This window comes from Pimephales promelas, chromosome 5 (genome assembly GCF_988280905.1).
Source record: "Pimephales promelas chromosome 5, fPimPro1.hap1.1, whole genome shotgun sequence".
In the NCBI taxonomy this organism is placed as follows: domain Eukaryota; kingdom Metazoa; phylum Chordata; class Actinopteri; order Cypriniformes; family Leuciscidae; genus Pimephales; species Pimephales promelas.
The window spans coordinates 11460699-11481490 of record NC_142773.1 but is presented as its reverse complement, the minus strand read 5'-3'; the positions used below and the strand labels follow the sequence as shown (position 1 = coordinate 11481490).

General features: G+C 47.7%; 1 protein-coding gene across 1 annotated transcript in view; it reads left to right on the top strand.

Annotated features, from left to right (window-relative positions):
• Positions 1 to 20792, top strand: part of acap2a (ArfGAP with coiled-coil, ankyrin repeat and PH domains 2a) — a 142955-nt gene that overhangs the window by 58656 nt on the left and 63507 nt on the right. Inside the window, exon 15 of the mRNA XM_089130965.1 lies at positions 18413 to 18618. Within this exon, the coding sequence (XP_088987091.1) occupies positions 18413 to 18618 (206 nt within the window). The remainder of the gene's footprint in view (positions 1 to 18412; positions 18619 to 20792) is intronic.

Genomic DNA, 20792 nt, shown 5'->3' with positions numbered 1-20792 from the left:
TGGACCCTTTCGTAGGGGTCCAATTGCTCTGTTTAGAGCAAACGGACCGGTCTTTGGAGGATCATCTGGCAGAATTCCTCCACCTCGCTTCCGCCACAACCTTCCCGGACGACTGCCTCTGCAGCTTTCTGTATGCCGGCCTCAACACCGCCACCAGAGAGCAGTTGTCTGGGAGGGGTCCCCAGGGGAGCTTTGCTGCCTATGTTGAGTGGGTGCTAGTGTCCTGTGGATCACCTTTCACCATCGATGACGGCACCAGCCCCACTCCAACGCCCGAGCTCTCCTCATCGCTGGTTCCGCCCAGTCCCGTCCAGCCAGAGACCGTCCAGCCTGAGCCCTCCTCTCCGCTGGTTCCGTCCAGCCCCGGCCAGCGCCAGAGACCAGGATCCCACCCAGCCTCCCTCTCCCACCTCCTCCCGTCATTCATCCGTCAGCCTTTCTGTCTGCCAGCCCTCCCAACCCAGCCTGGTCGTTAGATCCTCAGTTTTCACCTCCCACCTCCTCCACCTGGACACTTCCTCGGCCCCTCGTCCCATCTGCTCCCCCGTGGCTCTTACCTCCCTCAGCTCCTCCATGGCCCCTCAGTCCACCAGCTCGGCCAGGCTCCCTCGTCCCTCCGGATTCCCTGTGGTCCCTCGTCGTCCTTCCCTCACCTCCGGACTTCCATCCTCCGGCTCCGCCTCGTCATGTCACCCCCCCGGTTCAGTTGGACTCCTCACTCCCTCCAGTCACCCGTCAGCCCTCACTCCCTCTGTCCTCACCGTGTCCCTCTGTGCCCCTGGCATCACTTCAGTCACCTGAGCCTGCGGTGTCACCATGTTCCCTCGGTCCCTCATCAGCACCACATGTCGTCAGTCCCTCAGCTTCACCCTGGTCTCCTCTCCCATCTGCTCTGCCCCTGTCAGTCGGCCCCCTGTTGTCGTCAGCCCCATTTCCATCGTCTCCACCAGGGGTCCTCCTTCTACCTGCTCCCTGCTCTACCTCCAACCTGGCCACGCCCTCAACCTGCTCCGCCCTGGCCACGCCCTCAACCTTCTCCGCCCTGGCCACGCCCTCAGCCTGCTCCGCCCTGGCCTTGCCCTCAACCTGCTCCGCCCTGGCCACGCCCTCAACCTGCTCCGCCCTGGCCACGCCCTGCTCAGCCCTCAGATCGTCCCCCCTCCTTCCTCTGTTCTGCGGCGTGAGGCCACGCCTTCCGGGAGGGGGGAGTTCTGTCACAGTCTGCGTCTGCACCATCCTGTCTGCGTCTCCTTCACTACACTTCCCATGATCCTCTCGTCTGCACACCTAAACTCACTCCCTCATCAGCCTCCCGTTCAGCGTCCTGTTTCATCTGTATCACCTGTTTGCACCTCGTTATGTTTGATTCCTCCTTGTATTTAGTTCTCCCTGTTTCAGTCAGTCTTTGTCGGTCGATGTTGAATGTATCCCTGTGTTGCGCCTGTACCCGATCTTCTTACCTGTATTTTTGAATTAAATTTATCTTCATGTGAATCTGGACTCCTCCTGTTCATCAGCCCGCACCACAACGGTGACAACTTGAAAGGAGATATAGTATTTCTACAGAAGACCCACCTACATAGTGGTGAGATTATGTGCATCAAAAGGAGTAGGTTCAGCCAATTATATCACTCAAAATTTAGTGCAAGAGCCAGGAGTGCTGCCATTTTGATCCAAAATAATATCCCATTTGAAGCAGAAGAGGTTCTTGCGGACTTAAATGTCTTGTATTTTATTGTATCAGGGACACTCTGTCACATCAAAGTCATCCTAGTTAGCATCTATGCGCCCAATTGCGATGATGTAGAATTTATTTAAAACATTTTTACTGTTATTCCTAATATTGAAACACGCCATATTATCATTGGGGGAGATTTTAACTTTGTACAAAATGCTGATTTGGACAGATTTTCCTGTAGACCGCATTCCCTTACAAAGTCTGCCAAGCTAGCGTCTTTTGCAGAAGTGCTGGGTGTGTCTGATCCATGGAGGCGTAAAAAGGGTTGCCACCCATCCCTTAAAATACGGTATCGTCCCGTATTTGTGAAATAAACAGCGCGTCCCGTTTTGAATCAATACGGGACGCGGTTTGTCCCGTATTTCCGAACGCATGATCCCATGCAAATCATGCCACCCGCATTCTGTGAAGACTCGTCCTATTCTACGCTTGATTGGGTAATACCAGAGCCATGTATTCAGAGAGTTCTGACAGTCCCATAGACCGCCATTGTAACTCAGGAATGCGGAAGTAACGCGTGTCATGGACCCGCCCATTAGTTCCAACCACTGATAGTTCCAGCATTGAACCCCATTCATTTTCAGTGCTTCCGAAGTACACTCGCTGGTAAATTAATGAAATTACTGTATTTATTATTGTTATACATATTAGCCGACCTCTCGTGAATCTAGTCTGTAGTTATATGTTATATAGCCAGATCTAGTAAATGTTTATTGGAAGATAATAGGTTAATTGCAGCGATAGCTTACGTGACCAACACTTCACTAATGTTGTTAGCTAACTTATGGTTACCTGATGTATATAATATTTTTTTATAACATCATATATATATATATATATATATATATATATATATATAATATTAGATATACAATATATATATATATATATACATATAGATATACATACACACAATTGATTTATTTAAATGGTTTAGGGTTATGCATGTGTTTGTGTAATGTATACAGGCATATATATATATATATATATATATACAAACCCGATTCCAAAAAAGTTGGGACACTGTACAAAATGTGAGTAAAAAAAGAATGGAATAAATTAGAAAGCTCATAAACTTATATTTTATTCACAATAGAATATAAATGACATATCAAATGTTGAAAGTGAGACATTTTGAATTGCCATGCCAAATATTGGCTCCTTTTGGATTTCATGAGAGCTACAAATTCCAAAAAAGTTGGGACAGGTAGCAATAAGAGGCCAGAAAAGTTAAATGTACATATAAGGAACAGCTGGAGGACCAATTTGCAACTTATTAGGTCAATTGGCAACATGATTGGGTATAAAAAGAGCCTCTCAGAGTGGCAGTGTCTCTCAGAAGTCAAGATGGGCAGAGGATCACCAATTCCCCCAATGCTGAGGCAAAAAATAGTGGAGCAATATCAGAAAGGAGTTTCTCAGAGAAAAATTGCAAAGAGTTTGAAGTTATCATCATCAACAGTACATAATATCATCCAAAGATTCAGAGTCAAGGCCGGAAAACCATACTGAATGCCCGTGATCTTCGGGCCCTTAGACGGCACTGCATCACACACAGGAATGCTACTGTAATGGAAATCACAACATGGGCTCAAGAATACTTCCAGAAAACATTGTCAGTGAACACAATCCACCGTGCCATTCACCGTTGCCGGCTAAAGCTCTATAGGTCAAAAAAGAAGCCATATCTAAACGGGAACCAGAAGCGCAGGCGTTTTCTCTGGGCCAAGGCTCATTTAAAGTGGACTCTAGCAAAGTGGAAAACTGTTCTGTGGTCAGACGAATCAAAATTTGAAGTTCTTTTTGGAAAACTGGGACGCCATGTCATCCGGACTAAAGAGGACAAGGACAACCCAAGTTGTTATCAGCACTCAGTTCAGAAGCCTGCATCTCTGATGCTATGGGGTTGCATGAGTGCGTGTGGCATGGGCAGCTTACAGGTATATCCAAGTTCTAGAACAACATATGCTCCCATCCAGACATCGTCTCTTTCAGGGAAGACCTTGTATTTTCCAACAAGACAATGCCAAACCACATACTGCATCAATTACAACATCATGGCTGCGTAGAAGAAGGATCCGGGTACTGAAATGGCCAGCCTGCAGTCCAGATCTTTCACCCATAGAAAACATTTGGCGCATCATAAAGAGGAAGATGCAACAAAGAAGACCTAAGACAGTTGAGCAGCTAGAAGCCTTTATTAGACAAGAATGGGACAACATTCCTATTCCTAAACTTGAGCAACTTGTCTCCTCAGTCCCCAGACGTTTGCAGACTGTTATTAAAAGAAGAGGGGATGCCACACAGTGGTAAAAATGGCCTTGTCCCAACTTTTTTGAGATGTGTTGATGCCATGAAATTTAAAATCAACTTATTTTTCCCTTAAAATTATGCATTTTCTCAGTTTAAACATTTGATATGTCATCTATGTTGTATTCTAAATATAATATTGAAATTTGAAACTTCCACATTATTGCATTCTGTTTTTATTCACAATTTGTACAGTGTCCCAACTTTTATGGAATTGGGTTTGTATATATATATATATATATATATATGTGGGGGGGGGGGCAATACATAGTACCTCGTATAAATGTATTTGTGTGTTTTCTGATGAATGTTTTAGTCTATGAAAAGGGTAGGATGAGGCCACTGAATTGAATCCCAACAGTTATGGATCATATTTAGGAACAAATATTTTACTCATTAACTCATCATCATCATCATCATATCTTTATTCAGGACATACATATTAAATGGTCCATAGCACTATACAAAATAAAGTACATTCAAAATAGAAAAGATACCTAACAGTTAAAATTTACCGAACATTACTGTAAATATGGTCATTGCTACGTCATGGGAGCAGTCTATATCCCTCCTAAATCATTCATTTGTACATGCACAGCGTAATTATTTATATTTTACTTTGGTTGTCGTGATTGTTATCCTGAACGGGCCACCAGTCCACGGGTCTTTGCGTGATCACGGTAGGCTAATGGCTGAATCGGAATTTATAAGCAAGATCACGGGAATCAATAACCTACATCCCAGCTGTGCTAAAATAAATATCATGAGACGTCCATCATCAGATGAATGTCAAAGACAGACGCAGGTAATCGCATGCGCTCTGCCGATCTCTTTCATTCACTGTCTGTGCAAAGCCTCTGTAGGCTACACATCACCACGATAAACAGTCTCGTTATCATCATGAACTTGTCAAACATTCAATACACATGCATGAAGAAGTTCAAAACAAGAAGGGTGTAGCCTTATAAAAAAACGTTAATATCACGGTTCCTGCGATTATTTGCAATCCTCCTGCTGATATACCTCTGCGTCCTCTGCCGTCTACACCAGTGCAAGTTAGTGAAAGCAGATCAACACGGAAGGGGGATTGTTCTTTACAACAATCAATACTACATTAATTTGCAGTTGAATGTCTATAATAATAGTATCAATATGTTGCATAACTACAGACCTGTATTTCAGGCAACAGCTGGAAAATGCTTTTTTCAAAAACAATTATCTAAATCTCGAAGATCGGATCGAATCGGATCGAATCGAATAATGATAATCGATTTCAAGGATTTCTTTACCTATTCCAACACATCCCGGTACTTATCTCAAAGAAGTTTCCTGCTGAAGTAGATAAATTTGTCTCTCGTTCCCTTTCGTAGTCACTTCGAGTTACGTCAGAAGTGACGGAGATTGGGGGTTTCGCATAGAAAGCCAATCCTCTTCGAGTATTTAAAAACGAGCCAATGGCATGCAATGCCTTGGGGCTGCGGAAATTTGCATAGCGTACTCCGCCCTACTCCGTGAGTATAAAAGGAGGAAGTGAACGCAACCGCAGTATGTTTTCGCTTCGGAGCCAAGAGAACTCTTCACTCCTGAAAGCCATTCTCACTGTTCAAGACTCTTCGAGACGAGCGTCCTCTTCAGTGTTGGTGTGACGGCGGTACCCAGCGAGATTCTGCATCGCCTGCGACCTGAGCAGTGGTCTGCCAGACTTTGCGCTTCTCCCTGGTCGCCTCAGCGCTGAAAGAGTGAATTTCCTCCTCTCTAAGTGAAAGAGCTGCACGCGGCACGTCTTTTTAAAGACGACTCGCCCGTGTTCTTCTGGGTGCGGTCGTTTCATGTCATTTTCTGATGGTCGCGATCGCTGCTCTGTGTGTGCCTGGGCTTCAGCATGCAGTAGCAGCGTTCGCGGATGACTCATGTTCCTTCTAAAGGGGAACATGAGCATATCTACACTGTGATCGAGACTCAATGATCTGATAGTGAGAGTCCCCGTGTCCGTTACTCGTTCTGCTTCTAAAAATAGAAGCTCTTCGACTCGCGGATAGGGTGATATGACGGTGAATGTGTGACACTCCCCCCGACGTTAGTTAAAGCCTCGGGTCACACCCACCGCTCCAGTGTTAGAGCCAGCGAGCGCTGTATCGCTTCAGACGTCTGCCTCTCTGAGGTACCGTCTGTTTCGTTCAGCGCTCCAGAGAGTGATGCGATGACGATCGCAGCATCACAAGGCGGGCTTGACTCCTCGGGAAGTGAGGATGCTGCCGCGTTGCCTCCCTCGGGAGCGTCGGCGTCGCCGTGTCTGATCCCGCGATGATGGCCATGCTATCTCGGGCCTCCGTGAGCATCGGGTGGGGGTGGAACTCCGCCCTATCCCGATCTCTCGCAGATGGATAATTGGTTTTTGGGTAACGCTGCCGCCTCACGGCCAACCCCAATTTCCTTTTTTCCCAAGTTGCATGCGGAACTGACACGCACTTAAAAAAAAAAAAAAAAAACGAGGGCGTGCTTCAGTTCCCCGCCCTTCCTCCCCTCGGCAATGCGGCTGTCTGTGGGTACGCTGGGGCTCCTCCGGTGGAACGCTCTGTTGCGATGCAGCTGCGTCCGCAGGGCGCGTCCACCCGCGGTTGCTCTCAGATGCCCCTCCAAAGCCTATGGGTTCTCGTCGTCTATGGCGGTGCGATTCTGTTGAGCGGAGGGACAGGCAGCCTCCGCCCTGCATATGATGAGCACCTACAAAGCTATCTGCTCAGGAATGTGCACGAGGAGAGGACGGACCAAGCGAGCTGCGAGCCTGCCGCCTACCTTGCCCTTAAACGGGTCACGGAAGCGGTCGCTCGCTCCCTTGGTCAGGTGATGCCCACCGCTGTGGTCCAGAAGCATCATCCAAATGTTCGGCGGTGCGGTCCAGGACTTTGCCCAGCACTTCTCGACCGCCTAGGAGCAGACGAAGGCGGTTTCTCTGCCCCGACAGCCAGCTGCTGCCTCCAACCAGCCGTCGGCTCAGACGCCTCCGCCCGCTCGCCGCCGAGGTCGCCCCCCTGCGGCTCCCTTCCCTCCCACGCGGCCCCAGCAGCAGCCTTCAGCCGGTTCGCGTCGCGGAGGAGGCCACAGGTAAGCGTGTGTCCCCCCCCCCCTCATTCCGTGTGCCCCGCTAAACGCCAGGCGAAGCGATGTTCCTGAGGCGGGCCGCTCAGTGATAGTGTCATGGTTTTTCTCAGGAGGCGGTAGCAGGGCCCCTCCTTTCCCCGGTGGAGGGCCGGTGGAGAATCTTTTGTTCTAGCTAGCTCCTTGAGCTGGTTGAGGAAAAGCTGACACTGTCATTGAGCACACAGACTGGAATGAGCGCGCACGACGTCCAGTGCGTCGCCCCGTTCATTCCTCTCTGTCTCTGAGGGTGCGGATGGGAGCGTGTGCCGTCCCCCGACTACACCACTCCCCTCCCCCTCTATCGCCAGACCCCCGGCAGAACAGACCCCCGTGGAACGCTCTGCCTTCCCTGGTCTCTTCTGTCGGGGAACGGGGATCGACTGTGCATCCGCACAGGGTAACTTCTGTGCGCATGCCGGTCTCCCTGTACCGCTGCCCCTCTGGGGGGACGTCTGTGGTTCGCATGACTCCGCTGGTTCAGTTCCTGGGATCCCGGCTAGAGCTCCCCGACCTGTCCCGCTGCGTCATCAGAACGATCAGATTCGGCTACGCGACTCAGTTCGCGAGGTCTCCTCCCCGCTTTAGGGGAGTTCGCTCCACGGTGGTCGGTGGCTATGCCCCGGTCACGAGAGCGGAGAAGGGTGCAATCGAGACGGTCCCTCCAGCCAAGGTGAGGTCCGGGTCTACAGCCCATACTTCACTGTCCCCAGAAGACCGGTGGGTTACGGCCAATCCTGGATCTGCGCATTTTGAGCCATACTCTCCTTCGACTACCGTTCAAAATGCTCACAGCCAAACGCATTTTCGAATGCGTTTGGCCTCAGGATTGGTTTGCAGCAATCGACCTGAAGGACGCGTACTTTCATGTCTCCATATTGCCTCGACACAGACCGCTCTCGGTTTGCCTCGAGGCCAGGCATCAGTACACGATTCTCCCTTTCGGGTTAGCTCTGTCACCTCGCGTCTTCACAAAGATCGTCGAGGCAGCCCTTGTTCCCCTTCGCGAACACGGGGTTCGCACCCTGATTTATCTCGACGACTGGCTGATACTGGCACACTCTCGAGAACAGGTTTGCGAACACAGAGACCTGGTGCTCCGGCACCTAGCCCGTCTGGGCCTTCGGGTCAACCGGGGAAAGAGCAAACTTTGCCCCGTGCAGAGGATCTCTTTTCTCGGCATAGAGATAGACTCGGTCGCCATGTCCGCGCAGCGCACGAGCGAGCGCGCGCACTCACTGCTGACTTGTCTTCGACAGTTCGAGGGCAAGAGTGCGGTTCCACTGAACTATTTCAGAGGCTCCTGGGGCATATGGCATCCGTGGCCGCGGCTACGCCGCTCGGTTTGCTTCATATGAGACCGCTTCAGCTGTGGCTTCGCGATCGAGTCCCGAGGTGGGCATGGCATCGCGGCTCGCTCCGAGTTCCAGTGACTCCAGCGTGCCGCCGAACCTTCTTCCCGTGGTCGAACCTCAGCTTTTTACGGACCGGCGTCCCTATTCAGCGAGTTTCCAGGCATCTCGTTGTCTCCACGGATGCGTCTACCACGGGTTGGGGTGCCATGTGCAATGGGCATGCAGCCGCGGGTTCCTGGACAGGACCCCAGCGCCTCATGCACATCAATTGCCTCGAGCTGCTGGCAGTACGTCTCGCCCTGCACCGCTTCCGAGCGTTGCTCAGGGGCCAGCATGTGCTTGTCCGTTCAGACAACACCACGGCAGTAGCGTACATCAACCACCAGGGGGTCTACGCTCACGCCGGTTGTCGCAGCTCGCCCGCCACCTCTTGTTATGGAGTCAGAAGCACCTGAGGTCCCTTCGTCCAGTATACATTCCAGGAGACCGGAACCTGGCAGCAGACAATCTGTCACGGGTCCGTCCTATCTCCGGCGAATGGCGACTCCATCCCCAGTCGGTCCAGCTGATTTGGGACCAGTTCGGGGAGGCACAGATAGATCTGTTCGCCTCCCGGGACTCATCCCACTGCGCCCAGTTTTATTCCCTGACCGACGGTACGCTCGGCTCAGATGCGCTGGCGCACAGCTGGCCGCGGGGCCCACGCAAGTATGCGTTTCCCCCAGTGAGCCTCCTTGCGCGGGTGTTGTGCAAGATCAAGGAGGACGAGGAGCAGGTCTTGCTGGTAGCCCCCTATTGACCCACCAAGACGTGGTTCTCCGAACTCTTGCTCCTCGCGACAGCACCTCCTTGGCCTATTCCTCTGAGACAAGATCTACTCACTCAGAGACGGGGCACTCCGTGGCACCCTCGTCCTGATCCTGGAGACTACACATGTGGCTCCGGGACGGGACGGGGCAGGTTTGAGTTCGTTGCCACCTGCGGTGGCGGCAACCATCACTTCCGCTAGAGCGTCGTCCACGAGACACCTGTACGCGTTGAAGTGGAACCTCTTCGTCAGCTGGTGCTCTTCTCGCTGAGAAGACCCCCGGAGATGTTCGATCGGAGTCGTGCTTTCCTTCCTGCAAAAAAAGGTTGGAGCGTAGGCTGTCGCCCTCCACCCTTTGGGTTTATGTCGCGGCCATTGCCGCGTCTCATGATGCAGTGAAAGGTAAGTCTATGGGAAGCATGACCTGGTCATCAGGTTCCTGAGGGGGGCGAGGGGGATAAATCCGCCTCCCTCCCCTCCTGCCCTCTGGGGACCTCTCAGTAGATCTAAGTGCTCTGCAGAGGCGTCCCCTGGAGCCTTTGCAGTCGGTAGAGTTTTTGCCCTGTCCTATGTAGACAGCACTCCTGATTGCATTGGTCTCCATCAGGAGAGTAAGGGACCTGCACGCACTCTCTGTTGACGAAGTGTGCCTGGAGTTCGGGCCGGCTTACTCTCATGTATTCCTGAGACCCCGGCCTGGATATATGCCCAAGGTTCCTACCACTCCCCTCCGGGACCTGGTGGTGAACCTGCAAGCGCTGCCCCTGGAGGAGGCAGACCCAGCCTTGGCACTGCTCTGTCCAGTACGTGCTCTCCGCACCTATGTCGACAGAACGTGGGGTTTCAGGACCTCAGTCCAGCTCTTTGTCTGTCATGGGGTAGCCAGAAGGGAAGGGCTCTCTCAAAGCAACGACTGTCCCACTGGATAGTGGACGCCATTGCTTTGTCTTACCAGCAGCAAGGCCGTCCGTGCCCCCTTGGTGTGACGGCCCATTCCACTCGGAGTGTGGCCTCCTCTTGGGCTCTAGCGCACGGCGCCTCGCTAACAGACATTTGCAGAGCTGCAGGCTGGGCGACACCCAACACCTTCGCCAGATTCTATAATCTATGAATTGAGCCGGTGTCCTCTCACGTACTCGCTTCTGCCGGTACTGGACCCGCTTAGGTGTCTTCGCTTGCTCGCCATTCCACTCCACGGACTGGATAAGTGCGATATCTCCTCAGTTCTTCCTTTGAAGCCTTGAGTCCTCCAGCACCTACGATGCGGTCACCACTGCTGTTGCTCTGGATGCTGGCTAGGTGCCTCCATGTGCACGGTTCCCCATGGTAACTGTCTCATGTGTATTTCCACTGTAAGCCTCTCTGAGCATGTGTCTTCCCTTGGCAAGCCATCTGCCACCCCTGGAGTTAAATTCCAGTAGCCACCTGCGGTTGGTGCTCCAGTGATTCCATATGTGTTCCTTGCGGCCATATGCGTATTTGTAAGTCCTCCCTTTGGTAGGCATCTGGTTGCATGTCCCTCCCGGGATATGTTTCCCAGTGTACCTTGGTATTCCTGTGTTAAAGCGGGATCCCCTAAGGAAGGTTTTCAGGGGTCCAGACTTTCGCAGGGCACTGGAAGACAGCTTGAAGATGGCATGATGGCATAGACCCCCAATCTCCGTCACTTCTGACGTAACTCGAAGTGACTACGAAAGGGAACGTCTCGGTTACGGATGTAACCCTCGTTCCCTGAGTAGGGAACGGAGACGTTACATCTCCCTGCCACTTCTGCTGTATCGCTGGGTAGACGCCGAGTTCAGTCTTGGCTCCTCAGTGAAGACATACTGCGGTTGCGTTCACTTCCTCCTTTTATACTCACAGAGTAGGGCGGAGTACGCTATGCAAATTTCCGCAGCCCCAAGGCATTGCATGCCATTGGCTCGTTTTTAAATACTCGAAGAGGATTGGCTTTCTATGCGAAACCCCCAATCTCCGTCACTTCTGACGTAACGTCTCCGTTCCCTACTCAGGGAACGAGGGTTACATCCGTAACCGAGACGTTTTCTTTGGGGAAATAAACCAGTGCACATGCGGAAAAAAAACATATTGCAGCTCCCTAAAAGGTCCGGGGGGCTAGCCCCAATTTTCTACACTACTACTGTGCTGCTAACATTCAAAAACGTATATACTGGACAGGTAAAACCGCGGCCAATCAACCAACCTGGGTCCAAGTAGAATTTTCCTTCTCTAAAACCTCATTACAGTCATGGTTACGCTCCTAACTTCCAATGTCAGGTACTGCAATTCAGAAAGCATTTTGGCCTGAAGCATCCTTCTGTCCAGCCATGCCCCAGTATCCCACATTTGTAGTTTTAAACCATCTATTATGGATGCTGCCTTTCAACTCTGGAGTGACAGAGGCATCACAGCTATTAAAGACCTTTGTGACAAAGCTACTTTCATGTATTTCATGACCTGTCAGCCAAATTTCAACTTTCATCTGCACACCTCTTTCGTTTCTTTCAAATTAGGCATTTTGTACCAAGAACTTACCCTGATTTTCCAAATCTACCCCCAGAGACTTTGGAAGACACGCTTCTCAAAGCAAACCCCAATCAGAGAGGGGCTATTTCTTATATCTTTAAAGCCCTTGATTCTGCCTTCTCTCATTTCCCCCCAAAAAATAGATATTTATGGGAGCAGGACTTGGGGCATATCGAAGATGACCAATGGGACCAGATTCTGGAGTCCATAACTCTTCCATCTGTGCGCGGCACGGTCTGATTCAATGTAAATTAATACATAGGACTTATTACACTAACCACAGATTGTCCAAGTTCTACACCAATGTTGTAGATGCCTGTAATAGGTGCAACCAATCTCCTGCAGACTTAATACTTATGTTTTAGTCATGTCCAAAGCTAGCAGACTTTTGGTTTAAAATATTTGACACACTTCACACGGCATACCATGGTGTAACAAACCCGAATCCTCTGTCTGCCCTTTTTGTCATACCACATGGCAGCACTCTAACAGCTGAAGCACAACACTCGTTGGCCTTCTGTACCCTGCTTGCTAGACGCTTGTCTTATGACAGATGGATTAAGGAAGTTCTACATAATCTAAAACTTGAGAGGCTAAGGTTCTCCCTTAAAGGCTCCCTGAAGAGATTTGATAAAACTTGGAACCCCTTGCTTTCCATCATAGACTCCCTAGACATCATGCCTGAGGAGTGAAATGTTTATGTCCTCTGGATCTACAGTGTAATTAACCACATATGCAACATATTTATCAGTACTGTTTAACATCAAGTACATTTTGTATGATTGGTGCTCAATAAAATATAGATTTTTTCAAATAAAAAAATTTAACTGACATGTAACCACGATCAGAAGCGTTTTCATGCTGTGGAGGATAGGATATGGAGCCAGTGACATAACCAATCACAGTGTGACAGACACTTCACAAAGTACCAACTGCAATGTTTAATTTTAAATGAATGTAGCCTACTGGCAGTCTGGCACACGTGGGTGCTCGGTATTTTCCGTGGGTGCTATTTCCGTGATTCACTTCCCTTCCAATGAACTTAGTGGAAGACGCCGGGAACGCCTCTACCTCTCGGTGCTGGACGATTGGGATGGTTGGTATGGACCTCAGTCAACAGGGATGGGTCCAGAATGTCGTCATGAGCGACTTGAGATCTTTCCTTGGGCCGTGACCCCCAATCGAGGTATTCCAGACGACCGCCCCATCGTGGGGAGTCTAGGATAATGCTGACATTTTAGATGTGTCTGTATCCACTGGAGGAGGAAAAGGTATGTCATCAGCACCAGACCCTGGGGAAGAAGGAACCAGAGGATTAGTGAAAGGTTTGAGTAGTAATACATGGAATGAAAGCGGTAGTGAGGTGGAAGGTTCAGATGGTAGGTGACTTGCCTCAGGATGGTGAATGGATTGACATGGTGGGCACTTGCGACAGGGCAGCCGAAGACAGATGTCCCCAATGGAGTGCCAGACCTTCTGTCCCGGATGGTATTGGGGTGTCGCAGCTCTTCTTGTGTATGACTATGTCTCCTTGCGTCGTCCTATGTCTCCAAAGAGTCTTCTGCAGATGGATGTGAGCTGAGTTCCAGACCCACTCGCTCTCCTGGAACCAATGGTTGACAGCTGACGTCGAAAGGTGCAAGGAGATGTATGAACCATGAGTCCATGAGGAATTGGCAAAGGGCAGTTAGAACTTATGTCCATCCCTCAGGACCCCCGGCAGAGCTGGCTCTGATTGCTTGGCCTTAGCGATCTGGTCATCGAGGGACCATTAAATGGGACTGTCCTGAATTATGCATACTAGAGGTCAATCGGCCGATTTTTGGAATTTTTTAACATAATCGGCATCGGCCAATATCCCAGTATATCAAGCCGATTATTAGGCAGGCGCATCTGTGGGCAGCCTTGTGTTGCCGTGCTTGACGCGCGCTGCCGCTATAGTCATTTTCCAGCCGAGTGAGCAGCAGACCTCATCCAGTGCCCAAGAAGCTAACGGCAATGATTCAGTTCGTATAACTCCCTTATATTTAATTAAAAACTTTTGATATGTTACTGCCAACGTTGAGAAAAAACCTGAATAAACGACCAGGCATTCGGCTACTTTGGATCGTAGATGAAGTTGCATTATCACAGAAGAGTGGCTCTCATGTCACAATAAATAAGCAATAATTTTGCAATTACAGAGTGAATCTGAGACTTTTATTTGTTCTGTTTGTGTGTCTTATATTTGAGAGGGTTGTCACTCAAAGCAGAGAAATAAGTAATAAAAAAAGAGACCAACGCACTATAGGCTAGTGACAGGCTGGCTTTGCTTTGCTAGCGGGTAGCTACAGACAGACCCGGTGCTAATACAGCACTGGAACCTTAACCACCGTTATCTTCCGCAACGAATATCAACACGGATTTCTGTGCTTCAGTTTGGTGCTACTGTTATGCCAGTGCTTCTCTCGGATGCTCAGAAAACGGACGTTAGAATAACAGAAACATCGCTTTACTCACCGTTAACAGTGTTGGGAAAGTTCGCTTTCTACATGAACTAGTTCAAAGTTCAGTTCACACATTTTAAAATTAACTAGTTCATTCATAGTTCTTTTTTCCATATGTTGCGAGCTTTATTATTATTATTATTATTATTATTTCCACAGCCCATATACAAACACAGACAACAATTATTTTATCAACGGGCAAAGTTATGTAAGATTATGTAAGATTTTAGATACTGGTGGCTGGTGTTGCCAGATTGGGGGTTTTTTTCACTACATATTAAGGCCTGTTTACAGATGTTTTAGCCGGGTTTTCGCCTGGAGGGCTCTATATAAATCTGGCACCCTATTGCAGAGAGAGCGCGTTCACAGACACCAGAATGAACTAGGTAACGTTCATCAGCCAGTAAGTGTTTCTCAAAGTGGGTGCCGCGGCACACTGGGGTGCCCCCTGACTGTGACTGGGGTGCCGCCAAAAAATTACGTAGGCTAAAAAAAAAAATAAATAAAATAAAAAAAAGGACATTTCATATATAAATATATTTTAATTTACATAAATACATTCTTCTTTTTAAACATATGAATGTAATAATAAAATTGTAAATTCATTAAGATCAATATATTAAATTAAGCATACTTTTAAACATATGAATGTAATAATAAAATTGTAAATTCATTAAGATCAATATATTAAATTAAGCATAAAAAATCAGTCTCGCAAGGCACACACACACACAACTTGACGCAAGTGACGCAATCCATTGCAACGCGTTATAGCAACAACAGACTGACAGAAAATAAACGTAAATTTAGGCCTCTTTAGTGACCGCATCATGGATCGTTTTTTGAAACGAAAAGCCCCACAAGAACCGGACAGTTCTTACAGTGAAATGGAGCCTCAGCCTACTACTTCCTCCACCAGCGCTGAGTCGGCACCAAAGATCGTAAAGGTAACGTCAGACAAGGCTAAAATCAGAACATACAACGACAGTTACCTCAAATTTGGCTTCATCAGTACGGGGGATGCAACATGCCCTCTCCCTTTGTGTCTAATATGCGGGATGAAACTGTCAAACCAAGGGATGGTTCCGAGCAAACTTAAAAGACACCTGACCACCAATCATCCATCACTTGCTGACAAGGATCCTGAATATTTTGTTAGGATGAAAAGTCAACAAAGCCGTCAAGAACAAATGATGATTAAATCCGCTAAAGTCTCGGAGAGGGCACTGGAAGCTAGCTACCTTGTAGCTGAAATAATAGCTAAAACAAAGACGCCTCACACTATTGCAGAAACTGTAATTATGCCATCATGTACAGCATTAGTGAACAAAATGCTAGGGCCTCAAGCTGCAAAAGAAATCTCAAAGGTCCCGCTGTCGGATTGTACAATAGGGAGGCGAATCAATGACATGTCTGTGGACATTGAAGATGTCGTTTTGGGGAAAATCAAGACAAGTGGACATTTTTCTTTACAAATTGATGAGTCAACGGACGTGAGTGGGCACGCTCAGCTGTTAGCAAATGTTCGGTTTGTGGATGGGGACCGTATTAGAGAGAATTTTTTATTTTGCAAACCGCTGCCAAACAAAACAACAGGGGAAGAAATTTATCGTGTAACAAATGAGTATCTTGAAAAGGGAGGATTGAGTTGGAAAAACTGTATTAGTATCTGTACTGATGGTGCAGCTGCAATGACGGGCTGTGCCAAAGGTTTCATTAGCAGGGCAAAGCAGCAAAACCCTGACATCCGAACAACCCACTGCTTCCTTCACAGAGAGGCACTTGCTGCAAAGACACTACCAAAAGAACTTTCGGACGTGCTTGACAGAGCAGTGGACATTGTTAATTTCATAAAGGCGCGCCCGTTAAAGAGCCGTCTGTTTTCGATTCTGTGCGAGGAAATGGGGGCAGAGCACCAGAGCTTGTTGCTACACACGGCAGTCCGCTGGCTGTCACGGGGGAAGGTTTTGGGCCGATTGTGCGAGTTAAGAAAAGAACTCAGAGTTTTCTTGACAGAAGAAAAATCTGCATATGCAGAGCTGCTTGCAGATGAGCAATGGTGCCTAAAACTCGCGTATTTGGCTGACATCTTTAAGCACCTCAATGAGCTTAACATTAAAATGCAAGGCAAAGAAGAAAACCTCCTCTCCTCATCTGACAAACTGCGTGGCTTCAGATCTAAGCTCACGCTCTGGCGTTCCTTTGTGGGACAGGGCAGGCTGGATATGTTTCCCCTGTGCAATGTGCATGTAAACAGCAGTACACTTTCTGATCTCATAATCCAGCATCTGAAATCTCTCGATGAGCGATTTAATCATTATTTTCCATCGGAGTCTTATGCACAGTTTGACTGGGTCCGTGATCCTTGGAGTTCACTCGCGCTGGAGAGCGCAAAGGACTGGCCACTGTCCACACAGGAGCAACTGATGGAGATCAGGGAAGACCGCACATTGAAACTGAGATTTGGTGACTTGGAATTGGACAAGTTTTGGATTTCAGTGAAAGAAGAGTATCCAGTGGCTTCAAGTAGCGCTGTTGCTATTTTGCTACCCTTTTCCACAACTTATCTGTGTGAACTGAGCTTTTCAACCCTGACGTACATCAAGAACAAGTACAGGGAGCGACTGAGGACTGTGGACCAGGAGCTCCGTGTCTGCCTCTCATCCATCCCTGCCAGGATAGGGCGGCTGTGCGCGTCGCACCAGGCTCACGTCTCTCATTGATTGCGGTCACCCCCACCCCCGGCTTGTGTGAGCGCGTATGCCCGCTGCGTGCGCGCATGTAGATATTTCTCCCTCTCTCGTTGTGGATTATTGTTTGTGTGGGTGTATGTGGGTGTGTGTGCATGCGCATGGCACGGATGAAAACAATATGGAAAAAAACATTCCTGCTCATCTCTGGTGCATTTTTTAACATGCATCTTTTTCTTATGGTATTGTGTATATATATTTTTTTTTTCATGTCTGCCCCTTTTTATTTTATTTTAACTGCATCCTGCACTTCATTTTAGTTCTCCAGGTCTGGATTTGTTGTTGGGTTCTTGTATTGGGCGGTCTACCATACGGTTTTATGGCATTTGTGTCTCTGATTAATTATTTTGTGAATTATTTTGCAAACCTGTGTTTTAAAAGGTGCTATAAAGTTGTTAATTATTATTGTTATTTACAGTTCATATTATGCTCTGTTCATTTCTGTCTAAATAAACAGGACATTTGCATTTACATTTGGGTTATGTAGTGTTTTTAAATTATATTTTACACTGGGGTGCCTTGAGATTTTATGCACTTTTGAAAGGTGCCCTGACTGAAAAAAGTTTGAGAAAGGCTATATGCACGCATAAATTCCGCATTTGACGCAAGGATGCTCGTCCATTTCCGGTTGTGGAGATTAAAGCGGAGGAAAACCGAGGAAAACGGGATTATGGCAGAGTCTTCAAAATGTACTGTCCTCCAGTCTTTGAAATGAAACGTACATACGTTTAGATGTAATTTTATATATAGTTACATTTATTTAATATAATTTTAAAAAGAAGCATAAACACAACGAGGGGTGTCTGTTTTATCTGTTTTTGTGACTAACGTTTCTTTAGTATAACCATGGAGTATAAAATTCAATATAAATTCTCAACATGGTTGCTTTATGGTACAGAGCAGAGTTTATCTCAAAATATTATTCAGGTTTTCACTGCTGAATAAGTTGGTCCTCTGTCTAACTTATTTCAACTTAGCCTAGCTAGTGTTTAACTGGGTCATCAGCTGGTTTCTCCAGCAAATTATTCTGAGGTCATTTTCAACCAGCGAATTAGTAACCAAATCCCCTCTAAAACCAACCAAACGACAAGCTTGAGGCTGTTTTTTTTTTATTTTTTATTTTTTTTGCTCATGGTAATAAAACAGGTGTATATATAGAAAGTTAATTGAAAGTTAAAGTATAATCCTTTCAACAAGATTATAAGATTGTATCTGTTATTGAATAACCTAGATCAGACCACTACTACTAGACCACTATTATGTACTTTTCATCTAAAATGATTATATTTCACATGCTGTAGAACCTGGACAGACAGTCATCAGCATCTATGTGCAGTCTAGACTCAGGCTGTGAGTTGGTGAAGCCAGTTAAAGGCGAGAGTGCTCTACAGAGGGTGCTGGCCATCACTGGGAATGAGTTCTGCTGTGACTGTAGCCAGAGTGATCCTCGCTGGGCTAGCATCAACCTTGGCATCACACTCTGTATTGAGTGCTCAGGCATTCACAGGTACTATCACAGTGTTTATATATGAGATCTGCATGTGGTCCACTAAAGTAAAGACTACTGTACAGTTGTTTTAGAGACTGTTTGTTTGGAATGCAACACTGCTTACTGCTGCTTAAAAGTTAACTAACTAAATCTCACTCTTTTTTAAAGTTAAGGAAATTTAATAGACAATTAAAAATGTATGAATGTCATTGCAGAATACTAACAAAATATCAGTCCAAGAATTTGTTTTAAATAATAATTGCTTGTCTAACACCCGTTTCACACATACTCCGTGTGCAGTTCCTGTTGTGGCGCGTACTATGCAGTACAGGAGCAGCACACGCTATAGTGCTTGCATATATGCTGCATTTGCAGTGTGTAACTGATCTGCGGATGTAGGCTACCACAAACATACCCACTATTTTTATTTCAAATCCAGAAGTTATGCAACAACTTTTATAAAAAAAAAGTTTTGTCAGAATTGCGATTCTCTTTACACACATATACAAACTTGAATGGACGTATGCATGTTTAGACACAATTTAAACAATATAGGCCTATAATTCCATGCATTATTTCTATATTAAGTTGCTCAAGCAAGTGGTCAAATATTTAACCATTAAAATCGCAAACATTTTAAATTAAAACTTAAAATTGACAAAAACAGCCGACTCTCATGCCTTTACTTTTGCATTTAAATTTTAATGCAATAAATCTTGCATGTCACAAAGAACTTGTTTTTCCACCTCCACAAATGAGGCGAGTGTCGTTCATTATGTCTATAGCTAAGCTACCCTGCCACAAATTACGGGAGCTAGCTTGGGAGTCACTCTGCTGTTCCGCAAGACCCGTTCAGTGGACATTGGATAACACTGGGAAAGCGTGACCTAAAGGGAAGGGAACGCTGCGGAAGCCTGATGAAGGCCTGGAACACACACATGTACTAGCCCATAGGGATAGTGAAACATGTGGCAGTCCCCGAGGTAGTCCCAATCCAAGGGAAGTGGGAGCGTACTCAACAGGGACGACAGAACAAGTCTGTCAAGGCAAAGACACGGCTGAACTGCATGTGGCATTATGGGTCACCGAAGAGATCACTGGACAAAACACCCAGTCTACAAACAACTCCTTTAGAGGTAGCTGACCTGATGCCGAGGTCCGTAGCAAGCCGACACAACCTATTCCCTCGCACCACTGGCCATAGCGAGTACTCAGGAGGAAACAGGTTCTACACATGGGCTATAGAACCATGCAAACGTGTTCGGTGTCGCCCAGCCCGCAGCTCTACAAATGTCTATCAGCAAGGTACCTTGAGCCAAAGCCCAGGAAGCAGCAACACCTCTAGTAGAGTGAGTGTGCAATCTGGGAGGACAAGGCTCACCCACAGCTTCATCCACTAACCAGTGAGCTAACCTCTGCTTGGAGACAGCCTTCCCCTTCTGCTGGCCTCCGTAACAGACAAAGAGCTGATCTGAGGTCCTGAAGCTTTGCGTTCTGTCAATGTAAACCCGCAGGGTGCGTACAGGACAGAGAAAAGCCAGGTCTGGATCTGCCTCCTCCTGGGGCAGCACTTGCAGGTTCACTACCTGATCCATGATGGGAGTGGGAGGAACCTTTGTCCCATATCCAAGCCGGGGTCACAAAATCACCTGAGAAAGGCTCGGCCCGAACTCTAGGCACGATTCGTCGACCAAAAAAGCCTGCAGATCCCCAACCTTCTTGAAAGAGGCCAATGCCAACAGTAACGCTGTCTTAATGGACAGGATGTTTAGCTCCACCTTCAGAAAAGGCTCAAAGGGAGGACTTTGAAGAGCTTTCAGTACCAGAGCTAGGTCCCAAGAGGGTACAGAGTGCAAAACCCGAGGTCCTAGCACCTTTAAGGAATCTGATGATCAGATTGTGCTTCCCCACGGACTTACCTTCTACTACATTGTGATGAGCGTCTATTGTAGCAACATACACTATGAGGCTGGAGGGAGACAGCCTTCGCTCCAACCCATCTTGTAGGAAGGAAAGCACGACTCTGATCGGGCAAGTTCGTGGGTCCTCCTGGTGAGAGGAACATCACTCAACGAATAGGTTCCACTTCAATGCAGAGAGATGCCTCGTAGAGGGGGCTCTAGCAGAAGTGATGGTGTCTACCACTGCCTGTGGTAGACCACCTAGAACCTCCGTGTCCCATCCAGGGACCA